Raw genomic sequence first — 17,655 nt, 5'->3', positions numbered from 1 at the left:
ATATTTTGAATATTTTTGTGAATTGTGCTTTGCATGTTCGTCCGTTTGGCTACTCATTGATTTACGTTGCAATCGTCGCATTGATGTTTTTAAAATCATATATGCAGGTATGCTTTCGACCATTCTGATTTTCATATAATATTTGATCGTTTTCCTTCCAGCTTCTGATACTGACAGCGAAGAATTTATTTTGGACATGGCCGACGACGAAGCTTCAGTTGATAATGTTGACTTACCGTCTCAGATTCGTGAGCAATCCGAGGGAAGTTTGAAGTCAAATACATTACCGAACAATGCATCAATCGGGACGTATAGTACAGCAGAATCAACTCCAAACACAAACCAATCACCACCTAATGTCAATGGCGATTCTCATAGGAGTTCACCGGAAAAAGCAGCCCGAATATCTCCTGAAAAAACCATTAAAGAAACGGACGGCCTTCCGGATTATGACGCGGTTGTCAGTCAAGATATGCAAGATGGACGTGTCAAAACCAATTCACTAGATAGCTTAAACACTAAAGAAAACTCAAACCCAATTGCTCCTCTTCCAAATCAAGCACGTTTTCACAGACAGGACAGTTCGACACAATGGTCACCGCTTCCAAAATTAACGAGAAGATTTCCGAGCCTAAAGTTAAGTAAAAACTTCAATCACAGGTTCGGTTCTCTTCGGGCAAGACCGACCTGCGGTTCGACGCCTACTCTTGCCGAACGCCGACGGCGTTTGGCACCAGCAATAACCATAACGATGGACGATACTTGCAGTGAAAACGAATCAATCGTTAGTGATTACATTAGTCCAGAAAAAAATTACAAGAAAGTGGACTCAAAAGTTCAATTTTCTGGCGACGACACGGGCAGTCTGTACGGGACTCCGAAGGAGGATCTACCCGGTGGCGACCAAAAATCCGGTGGCATCTCAACGACGAATTTTCTCAGAGAACAAATAACTGCCTTATTTCAACCTTCGGATAATAAATTAGCAATGAAATTATTCGGGAACAAAAATGCATTAATGAAAGAGAAAAGAAGGCAACAAGCTGCGGGAAACTGGGTGATACATCCGTGCAGTAATTTTAGGTAAGTATATCACTTCAGTAATACTTGCATATCTTCTAACGCTTATAATATGATGCATTTTCTGTACGCAGAAATGTTGGGCGTGTAAAAATTCCTATATCAGTTGGCATTTTTTAAGATCGTTTCTGAATCGGCGAAGTTAAGTAGGCCTACAGCTCCTCGGGAAATTGATCGTTAACTGACTGTATGTCACGAGAGAGAGCTTGGGCATTTAGTACCGAGACGTTCTATCTAATTAGACGAGGACATTTTCGAATAATAACTCGGTTTTATCATCAAATCAGGTGTGGCACATCTAGGACTTTATATCAATTTGCCATCTATTGAATGCTGACTGTCGCACGCTTTGCCAACGGTCTACCGTTAATAATTTAGCTTCATTTGATTTCTTGACGAGATGCACGCTTTTCAATTAATCATGATTACCATCATAAAGACGGCAACCAGTAATACATTTTGTATTATCTTTTGTATTCACGTTGCGGCCGCTGACCGCCGTGTATACTTTTATCCCTCGAACACGGCGACACATAATTTCAGTAGCCGTAATAAGAGATAAACTTGCCAATTTCTAGTTGGGAGCATTGGAACCATCTATCACTGTCATTCGTTCTATTAGACTAGCGTCTGTTTCCGAATTAGAAAAAAGGTTTACGACTACGCCGAAACAGAGAGATTTTAATTCAACCCAGAGAAGTGCTTAGTTTCATTTCGAAATGTGATTTTAAGAAAAACAGATTTTCTGACTTATCGAGTAGAAAATCCAACATGGTCATCTATATTGGACTCGGGAAAGGTCGATTGATTAAAAACTGTCGACGTCCTTGTATCTGTATTTGGATTCCCGTATTCCCGGAGTCACTCCCCGAATTCGTTGGTAGAGTGAAATAAATGGCTGTCGTTTTCTAATCATGTGTATGAAATTGGTGCTTTCAAAATAAGCGAAAGAAAAGCTTATTTGCGATGAGAAGAAATCGACATTTGAAACAATCTTTTTCCTGGGTATTAAAGTCAGGTTTTTTCCTTTGAGATTACGTCTTTCCATATGGAAAATAAACCTTACCTAAGGTGCCATAGGCCTATATGTTAAGATCATTTAGGCATATGCTTAGCGATGTAGGCTTACACGCTCTGTGAAGAAACAAACTTATTTTATTAGGAATTTACACTCGATTTTGTGGACAACTGTACTTTCATAAAGCAAAAAAAAAAACGTGCGTTTGGTTTCCTGTGCGCAATAGATCGTATAGCTATAAAACAATGATAATGTGTTCCTTTGCAATCAAACGGTAATATGCAGAGCTATCGGTCTTTATTGAGAAATGAGTAGGAAAATGCCAGGAATGAAGGTAAACTCGACGATGATACAGTTTTTATGATCGTATAATGAATTATATCTGGAAAATTGCCCCACAATAAGAAAGAAATGGGAGAACGGTCTGTTATTTCAGCTTGTCGGCATCAAGCTTGGGGAAAAAACTGTCTCCATTTGCTTCAGGGTTCGGTTTATTTAAGAAGCTTTCAGCTACAGCGAGTTATTAATCCATCGGAAAATATGATACAAGTGTAGAGAGATACATTTGCTGATGGTCTGATGAATCTGGTTTAGGATTTTTGGCTTTTTAGCTTTGTAGGCATTTACCGAGAAAGTTTTGAATTTCTTACCCATGTAAGAATCGCTAATCAAAAGCCTAATTCGCGTAAATTGTCTTTATTTTTAGGTCTCTTGCCGTGTGATGGAATTTTTCATTTCGATTCATCACCGAAACTTCGGATTAACTAGAATATGGCAGTTGACTTTTTTAAACATTTTTGAATTTCTAGTCATCTGATCTTCACTTAAAAGACAGTGTTACTGACCTCTAGTTTTTGGTTTGGAACTGGTGCATCTGGTTTATAGTTAAACGACATTGAATTTGAAGTCTCTGGTATACCTATTGGATTTTTTTTGTGACCGTGCATTTGTTTTGTCATTCGCATTAGGCCTAATAGTAGTCTAAATTGCAATATAATTTGAATTGAGATTTGATGAGTTGGTCGCTTATAGCCTTAGCTATTGATTTCCAAATGACCGAACATTTGATTCGATTTGGTCTGAAGAATTTAATGGCTTTTTAAATCTTTTTTTTTTGTTCTTTTTCTTTTTTGCTCAGACCTTACGTCTATATCTATGAATTTACTATAAAAACGTAACGTAAAAATGTTGGACAACTTAACAGGTCTACATGGTCAGCTTTCGTGGATAAGGTTTCGATACGGTTACTTTGAAAGAAATGCTTGCCGAATACGTGCTGAACACTTCGTGTGGGGTGTATAGGAATTGCTTATTAGTTTCCTTACGGGAAAGGGATTGACCTTGTGATTGCGGTTGCTACTAATAAGATAGGACCTAATGGAAGAAGTCGCGAACACGATGTTATTTCCCGTCATGAATCATCGTTTAGGTTTCTTTTAGTTCCTAGGAAACATGTTATTTTACGTGTGCGTCGAGAAGCCACCGCCGATGCCGGGCGTATCTATGTGTGTGTGTGTGTGTGTGTGTGTGTGTGTGTGTGTGTGTGTGTGTGTGTGTGTGTGTGTGGTTGCGTAGATGTGTGCGTGTCATCCATAAATCACTATTACCGACATGAGCCATCGTAGACCGTTGTTCTGCCTGCTGGTCATTAAAGGGGATCGTAAAGTTGACACCGAGATTAACGCAACCCAGAAATGACGTCAGCAATGCCGATGTAGCGGCAGCGACGCGGCAGTGGCGACTGACTTGAAAAGCTAGAATCAAAGTCTTTTTTGAGTAATGAAGTTCTTTTTATATTGCTGTTTATCACACAACCTCAGAATTGAATAATCAATTACTTGGGAATATGAATCTTTTTCAAGAAAATATGAAAAGGGCGAAGGGGAAAATTTCATAATAGGCGTTTCTAAATGGAAGGAAAAAAGATGAAAATAATTTTTTTCTTGTCTTAATTGCGTATTTTCCACATAAAACCTCGGAAGTTTAAAAAGTAAAAAAGGAGTGATGAACTTTATTGAATTGATGGGTGAAATGAAAAAAAAAACTAACTTTTTTGCAAATCACGAGATTGAAAATGACGATGAACATAACTTTTACGCCTGATTAAAAATCAAGACGAGTATAACAAGAAACATTGTTGAAAAATTGTGATGAAAACGCGTAGGACCAAAAAAAAATTTGTTTTATAATTTGCTGACTTTTGCAGAATTGGGGGGGGGGGGGGGGGGGGTAATAGCTCCAAGTAATAAGGAAAATGGCTCAGGCCTGCGTGTTTTGTATCTTATCGTGTAGTTTCCGTGCCGAGGTACTGTGTTGTTGGTTTGGCTATCCTATTGCTGCTCCGATTTCCAATTATAAGATTAAATCCTAAAGGAATGCGTTAATTTGTAGTGGAATGTGTAGGCCTATTTCATTCCGATTTAAATATGCAAAAGTCTATGATAAATGAACTCAATAACCATGTGTTTGAATACTAGGCAATGAAGATGTAAAATTGCAGGATAGGCACAGCAAGCAGCTGATATATTTTGATATCAAGCTTTCATATGTGACCGGAAGTGACCACCAAAACTTGACCGAATGTGGCCATAAATAGCGCACTTTGTAAGTCCAGTTTTGTCCCGTAGGTCATATGTTCAGGTAATATCTAATCGCCAAACAAGCGCAATGATTAATGTGTCTTACACTTATCAACTCCCTAGGCGATCGTGTAAATATTACCTAAAAGAGACCACGCTCTCCCGTGGTTTCTACTGATCCATCATTGAGCCGAAAATAGTCGTCAATTCGGAATCGGGACACGGACTGTCCCCGTCTGATATCGAGGCAGTCGCCGTGAAAATATCATACGACGCGCCACTGCGGTATCGACGCGACAGACTTGCAGAGAGATAAAACCAACGAATTGCGTATTTTCACCATATACACGCGGTTAACCCTAATCGCTGATGACATTTTGAGAATTTGAAATCTCATGCCCTCATTACACAAATGAAAACAAAATCATACGATTGGGAATCGATATGTAGCCTATGTATGTGCGTCTGCTTTCGCAGTATGATCCTCAGCTTATTACAGTTCATGTTGATTTTGTTGTGGCTCTTCGATCAAATGTTGCAATAGAGAACTTGTCAAATAATGGTGCTTGCAGACGATGCTGATTAATGTATATTGTGATACGAGCAGATTTTCTATGACTATACAACGCGTCTATAACATCGATCTTGGCATATTCATATGGTATACGTATGTAAATATATATATACAATAAAAATCTATGAATTATTTCGACGATATAATGACACGAACTATATCCAGAAGTAGAATATATAGAATACGTACACGTGATAATAGACGATACGTGATGTTAACGCCTTAGAAACCGAATGATAACGTCATACAAAATATCATTACGTCAACGAAGGTCCGCCATTTTTAGAAAACGCTTACGTCATTTTATTCGGTTGGGTGATCAGTTAGGGTTAATCAAAATAATTTCGATGAATATGTCTATTTAGTAACTTAAGCCTAATAGGCCTCCCTATTTTATATAAATCTGATAAACAATAAAACTAAGTATAAGTTTACTCCCAGAGCTTGGAGTTCCGGTGGTATGATAAATTTCCAGGTATACACATACTAACACCATCGGTCTACGTGTAGACCGACTGTATCTTGTGATGTACAATGTCTAATTTGCGTAACGATCTTCTCGCATACATGCACATAAATTCCTCTAATAGGTTTCATCGATAGATGTCGATACAAAGAATAACGACTCGGTGACGTTAGGTAGTCTCGTTGGTAAAACTCGTTGATGTCAGCCATGTAAACGACGGAGACAAGCTTTTCAGACCGTTTAACATACATTTTTCGTTGCAGTGTCGTTTTGACTGAAGCCGTTGTTAATTTCTTCCCCGCAGGTTCAAACGCGCTATAGACATCATCGACCGCTTCTGTAATACTATTCCTTTGATATATGTGCACATACTCAACAAAAGCTACATAAACCTAGTCCTTTTTTGCAAATAAAATGTATGTTCATCATTTTAACCGAATAATCCGCATGTCTGTGGTATAGGCTAATGTACACATTCAGCATTCAGTTGGACGTCCAGAGCTTCTGCAAAATGTACATATTTTTGGCATCTAACTGCGGGCCTATCAACGGGTTTAATTGGTGTAGAACCGTGCATATCCAGTACAGATACACCGACACAGCCGACATGCTTATCATAACTTGGATCACCTCTTTGTTCGGCCCTTTAGGTATAAATAACGGTATTATAACGGCTACGGCGAAGGCTATCGCTGTAACCGTGACTATCATCACCGTGACTGCCATGTTGACTGACAATAGATCACTATTCTAACTATGCTCGTCAGTCATGTTGTAACATATGCCCTGTGTCTGCATATTCATGGCGTGACTTTATCATCACCATAAAACATGGGACACACTCTGTGCAATCAGTACCAGATTGTACGCAGTTGACATTTTCTCTTATCTCTCTCTGCGTACGTAAGCCTACACAATCGTCGCTATAGTTCTATCGCGTTCCTTCCTCGCCAATCAATGCCACAAACAGCACCCCTGATCAAACTCATCAAACACGCGCATTGCTCAAAATAAATAACAAGGGTGTGACCGTTAAGGGCATCATTATAGCCATATAGTGGAAAAAGGCGAGAAATATTTCTGTTCATGTTACACTCTGAGGCCTATTTAGCGGTGGACGATAACGATGAAATGGATTTTGGAATCTGCATCAGCGACATTTTTAAATTTCATTTCGAAGTTTTGTCGTGCCTGCGAGAATAAGGACCGTTAATCGGCCAGCACGTCGCCAGCAATTCCTCGGTTCTCCGATTCTGTCTGACACCGTCTTAACGACCGAATCGTTAACATTAATAAATCTTAGTCATTGTAAAGCGCCAGGATCGTGCCCTAGACGACTTTCTCTCTCCGCTCGTTAGGCTACGCATACTCATCAAAACACGTCGCTCATTCCTACTCACTGACTCGTGGTGTGCGAATTTCTTATTTTATGTGGCAAATGCGGGGATATATGCCATACCTATCACCTCGCGGAACGGCTTTATCTACGAAGTTCGATTGCCAGAGGCCATCGTTTTTGATAAATAACATTTCAATCAATATGATACATTTAATCCCGCAAAACACACATAGAAGAAAGCATACCGAAAACATAATTTGATGTAGTGGGTTGTTCAAGGCATAACCCGTTGTCTCTCAGTAGGGATTCAAATCCTGCAATGACATCGATATACTCTGTATCATGTTCGAATGCTTGCCGAGGGAGGACGGGGTAATAATCATGAAAGATACAACGATTTTATATTTCGTGACTGGCGTTCTTTCGTCGTTCAGATCACCTGTTCGTACCGGTAGTTCTCTCGGCTGTAGACTAGGCCTACTGTACATTCTTGTAGAGTTGCCGTCACGAAGCACGCACGACAACCAGTCCAACTGCGAGTACCACACACGGTAATCCTTTCACTACAATATAGGCCTAATAGGATAAGCGCCATTTGTATTATGAAAGTCGCGTGATTAGTTTCATGGGTTTGACATGCGCGTTCGCGAACAGCACGGGTTTATAATCTTCGTCAAGTTAATTCGTGTTCAATTCTTCCCAGCATATTCGTTCGCGAGGATATTAATTACTGTAATTAATATCGTTTCTTAGGTGTAGATCATTAATCATCATTTTGTTTCGCAGCGGCTCGCGAAAGCTACTTATTCACCTGAAATACCCGAGCTGACATCTTTTACTTCATTTATCATCGTTTCGCTTTTCGATTCTTTGGCGAAAAGCTGATTTTGGATGAGTTTTCTAAATTTGGAGTAATTTTGCGCAATCTCGATGCCAGGTTTATTAACAGGTTATGACTGTTACCATCATTCTATTCAGCAGCTACTTGAAGAATTTAACCGGTTTTCGTTGCTAATAGCCTAATCCCAACCCGGGGGTGGATGTTCAGCTATTGAGATAAATCGTTTTCAACTTCTAGATAAGCCTATATATAATGCACAGATGTCAAACAAATACCAAAATCCTCAAAACTGTATTCGCAATTCCCCAATAGCTACATAAACTCAAGGAAAAGATTTCTGTCACAGCGTCGTCGGAATCGTAGTCGTCGCGAGAAGTTCTATGAATATTCAATTTTAGCTCGAAGGGCGGAATCTTAAACATGCGCTGGAGTGTTCGTGTCTTCTTTCGCTCGTTCTGCTCGGCTTTTAAAAAGCCCTTTATCGCATCGATCGTGTGGGAGAAAGAACTATTGCGACTTTTTCCAACGGAACAAATTCCATGCCGATAACTCTTCGAATACGCATTACACCGCCTATATCTATCAGCCACTATTTGAATCGAAATAAACCTCATATCAAAATCTGCGTGGAATATTCTTATTAAATCTATTTTTGATGATTATCCAAACAACGAATTGCCGAGACTAATCACTTCGTCACAAACTTCCGGTCCTACTGCATTTTGATTGGGAGCAATTTCAGTTCAAACTTGTTGAGATTTATGGGAATGGTCTTGATCAGTGTAATGTCTGTTGACGTCAACCGGGCCTGTCAAATATCGTATGCCAATCAGCCAAAATTGTTGAAATTTCTGAAGGCAATGGGAGTTCATCGAATATTTTCTTATATGTTTCACCTTATTCGGCGGTTATAAACCTATACACGTTTCGTAATCAGTCTCAAACTTCAGTTAGCCGAATAACTTAATTACGGTTTACTTTATAATCCGGGCAGCTCTTGTCTGGCGATAAATACCAAGCTTCAACTATGTATGATATATTTACGTTGTGTGTGTTGCCTGGTTAGAGAAATCGAACTGTGTATCTCCATCGTGTGGCAAGGAAATCAAACTGTGGTCGATACGTTAAATACACGTAGCTAGGACAACTAAAGCTTCTCTGAGCACACGTTAATTTCCGAAATGGTTGCACATTCTTCCTCAATACGTTTGGTGTCTGAAAAGTAATTAGTAACACGCAATAGGCTTTGGCTACTGATATATTGTTGTATCTGAGTTTTGCGTTGCTTATTAACTTTTAATAATGTCGACCAACGCGCTTACATGTGTGTTTGCAACTTCTGTCTTCGTGATTGAAGAATCCGTTTATGATACGTTCGTGCAAACATGACACCGCGAAAATTCTATTGACATTTCTTTCCAAACAGCTCGTGTAGGAGAAGGGCACCGACATCGAATAAGAGGGTGCATAACCTATTCATGCGCACGGCGATTCGGTGACGTAGACACGCTGCCTAAAACATTGCTAAGCTCGGCCGCCGGCTGTTGAACCCTCCTGATCCGAATACGTAAAGAGAAGGGAATCATTCTGTTATGTTCGTGTACTCTGATCAAATAGCTGAATTACGGAGCTTGAATCGGGAGAATTTCGAGAATTTTCCAGTGCCCGTTTGAATGTCTTTTGTAAGGCCATCGCCGATATAGTTCACGGAGTTCCTCGCGGGGTCGAGCGGGTTCCTCGACGGAATAGATCACGAAGCAAGGGAAAGCAAGACTGGAAATTGCCGCAAATTTCTCGTCGATGTCGATACGGGTGTAATTAAAACGTCGGATTCTTCGTTTCCGGTTTCATTTGTCGCCCGGCCTCGCTGTCATTTCGTTACTGACAAAACGTCTGCATTCCTGTTGTTGTTGATAAGACGGAGCGATATTCGCTTCCTGATTTGTATCTGATGTGGAAATTGCGCAATTATCTCGTCGTATAGGTTCACCATACGATAATTTACTAAACCACACAATTTAACCCGACTCGCATTTCCTGGCTTTGCTCTAGACTTCAACAAATATTGTGTATGAAGGTGATACATTTGGCCTTTTATGGAGTTTTACATCTCCCGATGAGTCTTTCTGCCCACCCTCTCTTCCGGTGAAATATTACTAGATATTGGACATTGCGTTTGGTTGACCTGTAGTCTGGGTTATGATAGGAAAATAAACTAGGCTGTGTAGAGTCTCATAGCAAAATTGACTGTGTGGAAGGACGAGATTTGAATTCTTGAATTCGATTCGAATCGAACTGATCGGAAACTGTCGATCGGTATATAGTTTGTACAACATAACATGTATATATTGGCAATGGCAGAAATTGATAATTCTCCACGGAGTTGGATGATACCACACTGATCATCTCGCCACGCCGATGATGTAGGCCTACTACAGATTACGAACAGAATCGAATACCGGCGCTTAGTCCCCCGTTTACCGAGAATTAAACCAAGCAGCATTTATTAGTTCACCAACTCATTCATGCATATATTCTGCTCCAGTTACTTCGATATCACCGCCAATCCATTTCCATCCTCGCTGTATGTTCTGTACTCTATATACATATACATTACCGGACGTATGCATAAACCACGTAATATATATGAATATTTTCACGGAGAATAGTCGACCCATGTTATTATACACATGTACATCCATCCGTGCCCCATGGATTTTCTTCTTAAGATTTCAAAACCTTTCGAATCCGTCTGAGGCAATTTTTTTGTTCGTCGACGTTAAAGATATTTTTAATGCAAGTTCATTGCGTATAATCAAATAAGGGTAGAACATGATAGGCTTCCATATTGTACCATCCACGCGTACCATGACATAGGCCTACCTACCATGTAAAATATCATACCAAACAGGATGTCAATGCAATTTGTGATCAACTTCTAATGCCTCGAAATCACCGTCGATGCCATTCATAACGATATGTATATAGCTTATGTCAATCGAAATAGATGCACGAAGGGTGAATGTATTTTACTTTTAGCGGAACAGTTCATTATCGATCTTCGACATAGAAAATGCCTCGTTTTTAATGCTACTGAATTACGCAGTGACACGATCGAAATTCAATAAATTTGAATAAATTTACAATTCCTGCAGTCTCGCGAATCACAATTGACAGCAATCCAAGGCCTATCCTTGCTTTGGTTGCCGGCTTCGACGAAATATCACACCTCTTCGATGTCACTGATTTGAGCCAGGTGACCCCGACCCGTCTTATGCGCAACAGTAAATATATAATTATTGTCTTGGCTGGCTCTCCTCTCAATTAAATGAGTTAGCTAGTCCCGACACGAAAAGCGGTCATAATCAGCCACACTCGTCTCGGTACATCGTTCTCTGACCCTATACGCGAGTTGACCTATTCTTTTGAGCATATCGAACGACATCATACCCCGGCAGGGATTCGAACCTGATGGCATCGCTAAACTCAGCCAATGCGCGAAACCCTGCCACACTAGACCGGGTGCGCAGGTACATGCGCATGTTTACCGCAAGAAAACTTGCGGCAAAACAGATTGCCCGTTGTATAAACGCTGAGGCAAAGTAAACGGATAAACTATAAATGGAAAAACCCGGACCAAAATGAAACGGGATATCCGATTGGCTACACTGACAGCTAAGCTGCGAATGTAGCGTCGCACGTGGTAGGGTTTCGTCCCGTGGCGAGTCTCGATGCTATCAGGTTCGAATCCCTGACCCAATCGATTGTCACGAGATTTTGATTTTGAATAGGCTAGTTATTTTTCAAAGATGAGTATAGGCCATTGTGCTGATTTGTCTGCTGAGCTCCTCTCGATTCATATGCTTGACAAGATTAATTGCAAAATTATGTTATTCTGTTGAAACATTGATAAAATGGAGAGACAATATCGACCGCTTATATAAGAAATCGTGATCAGCGGGGGCGAACGATGCATGCACAGTGAGTAGTACAAGACGCTACACGCACCACACGTCGTAATAATCGATCAGGACCCGAAATAGCATCGCGAGGAGAAACTGAAATTTAGGGACGGGGGTAAACGTCCCATGTGATTCGATCCGGGGGAATAAATAGATTATGGTGTCTGTTCTGATCGAAATCATTACGCGCAAAGTAGGCTGGAATATGAAATACCCGATCCACACATTTTATACAGCTTGACTAGCGAACAAGTTCTTCAAAAGCAACATTGTATTTGTATGTTTTTAAGTGGTACTGAAAAAAGAAAACTTTATAACAGGCGTTTTAGAATGGAAAGGACAGGGAGAAATATAAAAACTAAAGTTTGTTATTATTTGAAAAGCCTACTTTCCACATAAAACCTCGGAAGGACTGCAGATAAAATCGAGATGAATTTGATTCAAATGATAGGAGATATGATGTAAATAATTTTTTAACAAATCATAAGATCGAAAATTTAGATGAACATAACTTTGACAAGATTGTAAACCTAGGCGGACATGTAAAAAGATTAATATTCTTATATATCAATAAATTTCATTTGCAATTGAAAAATTGTGATGTGATGAAAACACGAAGGAGGACTAAAAAAAAACTAAAAAAGACTTAATAAGTGTGCCATTTTTTTCACCGTCCACCACATGCTAATTTATAGGCGTGTTAACCCGTGCAACAGCCGTGCTATTTTTGGTTTGAAGTTTTCTGTAGATAAATGCGTCGATAGATAAACCGATCGATGAATTCATTCGAAACCGGTGTCAGAAAATCGAATATTGATTGAAATGAATCGCAAATTCGTTGTATTGCAGCGATTTTGAATGCAAACGCCAATATAAATTTCTACGTCGAAAAATTAATGATCTTGCATGCAATCTAGATTTTCCTCGACCTAATAGGACTCTAATCGGATCAGTAGTCTTTTTCAAAATGAATTTTGGTAAAAATGTATCATCGATAGGGTACTCGTACGTACTTGTCACGGTATATTTTGTTAGCTGGTTTAGTCGTTCATTGACGGCTGGTTTCCTAATAGGCCAATACAAACCTAAACCCAAAGAAGTAAACTCCTATTGACTATTAGTAGGCTAGTTCACTAAACTTTTTGTCAAGGGTTGTCTAAAGTTCAAACTATTTGTACATGTATAGTCTATCGAAAATCGGTAACGCCGGTTCTTTATCGCGAATTAACTGAGTTAAAGATTCGAATCCATGGTAGGCCTAGTGTAACATCACTTATCAACTGAGGTGCTTTCAATATCGCTGATAAAGTTTTGATCTAGATCAAAATGCAGCTATATATAATAATTTCAATAATATATATATATATATATATATATATATATATATATATATATATATATATATATATATATATATATATATATATATATATATATATATATATATTTATTTATATATATTCCTTGAATTATTTTTGGTGTAGCTGCATCATATGAGCCGCCGGAAAAAAAATCGCGACAATTTTGTGTTTGGCGATTATATTTCTGCGCTTGTGTATATCCTAAATTGCAGCCGTACAAGACGAGTTGCCTGTAATCAGCTTTACACAATCTTTTTTGCTGCAGTTTTCGAAATTGGTTTTATTTACGGCTCCCTCCGCCGAACTAGCAACGCGTGTCGCCGTCATATCATAAAAACTATCACTCGATCAGAGATTGTATTGGTTGTATCAGTAGTCGACCCCCTCGAGGGATGAAGAAAGCTCGTTTCAAAGGAACAGAATGAAGTCTGTTTTATGTTGGGATTAGAAGCCTTTCTCAGTTTCTCGGAATCACGGCGTATCTTTTGTCGTGTCGCAGTCTCAATCACATTCCGGATGAAATTTGTACTCCCGAGTTTGCGCACGAGGTTCTTATCTAACGCGATGCGAATCTGATGGGCGGTTTTTGTTGTTTCATTCGTTTTCTCATTTTTCTATGCTTTGATTAAGAAAGAAGACCGATTCGTGCTTAAGTGTTGGATCGTTCGAGGCAGCGCTCCGTCAGCCGATATTATCATGCATTGTCATGTTTTCAATACGAGTACTAATACAGAAAATGCCGAGCTAAAACGGATTGAGTTATCAGAAATGAACGTGCACAGTTTAGAAATCTTATCTTAGACCAGGGTTTGATTGCCTTCCGACGAAGCTCGCGTCAACACAAACCCTGGCCGCATTGGCATATTAGCCCGAAATTTCTTGGGCAGACAGGTTACCGCTAAGCGGCCACCAGTCAATTTATCTAGCCAATCAGATGCGTAGCGAAACTGTCCGTAGAAAACAACGCATCCGATTGGCTTAATACATAGACCCCGTGGTCGCTTAGTAGCAAACTGTCCGCCCAAGAAATCTTGGGCAGTGTAATAAATAGACCGATGAAGGGTGTGCGGCCAGGATTTGTGTTGGCGTGGGCGTCGGCGGGAGGCAATCAAACCCTGGCAAGCGAGGATGATCTTAGAAGACAGTCTTTAATAAAGCTTTTGATCACTTTATTGGTAACATCAGTATTGATATCAACTAGGCCTACTATCGGCCGAAATTATGAGCAGGCTAAATCTCTTTGAACTGGCACCATAAACCGAAAAATTGCTTTTTCTCGTCGTCTCCGCTTAGGGTTAATACAACTACTGTGAATTTTTCCATCGGCTTAGTGTGGGAAACCTTGCCAGTGATCGTTTATACTACAACAAATCTTACGTCTTTGATCAGTTTGTCGTGAACTCTTTTTCGAGTCTTCAACGGATACGTATAACGCCCTAAATGATTTTGTGTTATAAAGATATATCTACAAAAATCGAACTTTCATTTTTCGAAAATGATATCCCCAAGAAGACACTCCCGTAATTCTAAATATTGCCCGACATGAGATCAAAGTCTGATTTTTTCCTAAAGGATTTTCCCAGGTTCACCCAGTCCCGGCAGAGTGGTTGTCTCAACAGAGATCTCCGTCGCTCTGCCATCCTAGTGTAGTGTAGTAAATCGGACCCTAAGGTTCTTGATGAATTCCCAGGAGACATCCGTGATGGAGGCTAGAAACCATTGAACTAAAGGGTATATTGATAGGTTAGTAACTTCGACCAGTTTATTTAGACTTCGAACAGTCACATTGCGCACATATTTTGTTACTGTTTTTGGTGGACTTGATTGCTGTCCAGGTGTCCACGCGTTTTCTGATCGATCGCCACCGATAATAACCTCTCTTATCGCTACGTGTTTGTTAACTTCTTCCCTTTCTCTTGAACATCAAGTGTGTACGATGTATTTCTGCGGATCCAATCGGTAATATCATACGTATCTGTGTAAGCATCGGATCATCCGTTCTTCGGAGTAAATTATAGATTATACAATGTCGGCAACAAAAAATCTCGCTGCTCTCTCGGTCTCTAGCAAGAAGAAGTAAATGATCGATAGGCACGCCAATGCAGACATTCTTCGAATTATTTCCAAACATTTGCATAATTTATACTTACGCCATTTACTACGGATGCACATTCAATGCAGTCGGTACTCGGTTGTTAACGTTGAATAATTAAACAAGTCAATTTGGGGAATTTGGGGAATTCCGCGCAACAAGTGGCTTTAGCAGTAATTTCAAGATTGTCGAAACACCACGTTTCATTTTACTTACCAAACAGTAGCAAGGCCACTGTGATTTGAAGGAGACTTGAATTGAAACCGTTTTATGTGGTTTCAGGGGTCATCCCGAAATGAATATACGAATTACTTGGTGTACAAATCCACCTCCCAGAATTCTGCAAAAAAAACACCAAATTCTTTTTAGTCCACCATGTTTTCATCGCAATTTTTCAGTAAATTCTGTTTTGTTACGTCATTCTTGATTTTCAATCTAGTAATTTGCTAAGGTGATGTTCATCTCAATTTTCAATATTGTGATTTGCAAAAAGTTTTTTTCAATTCTCCCACCATTCATCATATTTTTACTCCTTTCAAAGATTTTTTCTGCAGTCCTTCCGAGGTTTTAGCAATGTGGAAAATGCTCAAATATTTAAAGAAAATTTATTTCAATTTTTTCCTGTTCCATTCCATTTTAAAACGCCAATGATAAATATTTCCCCTTCCAATTTTTCATGAAAAAATCCGTTCTCAAAGTAATTAAAAAAGGCCAAACCTCGGCTTTCTATTTAATTAATCAATAGATGTACCGTTATGATGATAAGTATTCATTAACAAGGAAGTAGGACTTATTTTTTCGAGTCTACATGACGTATATCGGAAGATAATATCTTGTAAGAAATAACAAAGGAGTCGGAGATCCAACCGCCGCAGTAGGAGACCGCTTCCTCTCCCGTTGATGTAACCTTCACAGTGACAATTAAAAAAAGTATTTGACGCCCGTGCTAGAATACAATGTGGCAGCGCACCGCTACTGTGGCAATCGAGGATTCCACATATGGCAGGCGAGTATGCACAAGGTCATCCACCTGTCTTCCCGATTTTTTCTACATTTCAATTAAAACTGAATGAACTTCCTCTTAAATGAATGAATCATTTATAAAAACTTTACTGATATCTGAGTAGAAAATGAGTTTATTGCATATTTGGTTGGTCCTGTGATAATATAGATACGGGCGCCTAAAATAGAGTTCGAGGTTCATTAAAAATTAACTTATATTGATAACGTCAGATGAGATAAGATAATAAGATAAGATTATTTTATTACTCTCCAACGATTTCCATGGTACGGAGGGAAAAATATGATTTCGTTTACATAAATGTTTACATATCGAGAGAAAAATAAAAAGATTTTAACTGACCGAGTGTTCTTCACGCCATCTGGTGAGATAGCTGGTGTTGCGGGTTACCCATTATAGGCTATATACCAGTTGACAGTGCTGAATGGCAGTGGTGCGATTTTCTGATGGAGTGGCACCACCGTCTTCAGGTGTAGGAATAACTGAGACAAGGGGTATATAAGAATCGGGAGCGTTGTAGCATCGCTTGGATAGTTATAAACTACTTGAAACAAAGCTTTATTCGGTACGTTCATACACGATAGATTCATAGACATAATCAAAGCTAATGGTCGAGTCATAACCGACAACGATGTGCAGCACAAACGGCGGATTAATAAACGTTTGTTCCAACGATTAATTAATCATTCTGCATTATAAACTGGAAGTAAATCAATCATTACCACTAATTCTAGAGTACTAGATAAGCAATGGTACACAGACGTTCCGCGGAACTTAAAGGTTACTAAATGCGAGCGTAATTCACCTTCTATGTCCATCGTTGGGTCATTGCGTTGCGATCAATTTTATCTGCCCGTGCATTACCGCCGTTTGTATCTTAGTCAGTATCGGGGTCGTATGCAAATTCATAAACCCGATGCAAGTGATTCGCTGATAGCAAAAGGTTGGAGGTTTCGATTAGCGTAGCCGGTGCCGCGCTTCGTATCATTTTATGGGTCTCTCTTACTCAGGAGTTATACTGGATTTCTCACATTTTTAGGATCAACTGTGTTCGTCTATCAGCTCTAAGCCGTTTGGAAGTGCTGGGAGAAAATGTGAAAGATTTCAATGAACTTTTCCCCATTCTACTAATCGATGCTTGACCTTGTTTCATGACATCACAGGGAAAGCCTTTCAGAAATCCCTCTAGAAAGGCTTTCCCAGTGACATCACTATCAAGAACTGTTCTACCATGTAGTTGTGACTCATAGGGAAAACACATTACCTTGTATATCATCAAACTTACTACACAGTGCACCATGATTTCATCTTTCGAACAAATC

The 17,655-nt window shown here is 39.5% G+C and overlaps 1 protein-coding gene across 1 annotated transcript in view; it reads left to right on the top strand.

Annotated features, from left to right (window-relative positions):
* The first annotated feature begins 399 nt into the window (after positions 1-399).
* LOC141905561 (potassium/sodium hyperpolarization-activated cyclic nucleotide-gated channel 3-like) overlaps positions 400-17,655 on the top strand; it is a 54,481-nt gene continuing 37,225 nt past the window's right edge. The window contains exon 1 of the mRNA XM_074794469.1: positions 400-1,083. Within this exon, the coding sequence (XP_074650570.1) occupies positions 473-1,083 (611 nt within the window). The 5' untranslated portion in view covers positions 400-472. The remainder of the gene's footprint in view (positions 1,084-17,655) is intronic.

This window comes from Tubulanus polymorphus, chromosome 5 (genome assembly GCF_964204645.1).
Source record: "Tubulanus polymorphus chromosome 5, tnTubPoly1.2, whole genome shotgun sequence".
Taxonomy (NCBI): domain Eukaryota; kingdom Metazoa; phylum Nemertea; class Palaeonemertea; order Tubulaniformes; family Tubulanidae; genus Tubulanus; species Tubulanus polymorphus.
Note: the sequence above shows the minus strand (reverse complement) of the source record. Positions and strands in the feature narration are given on the sequence as shown.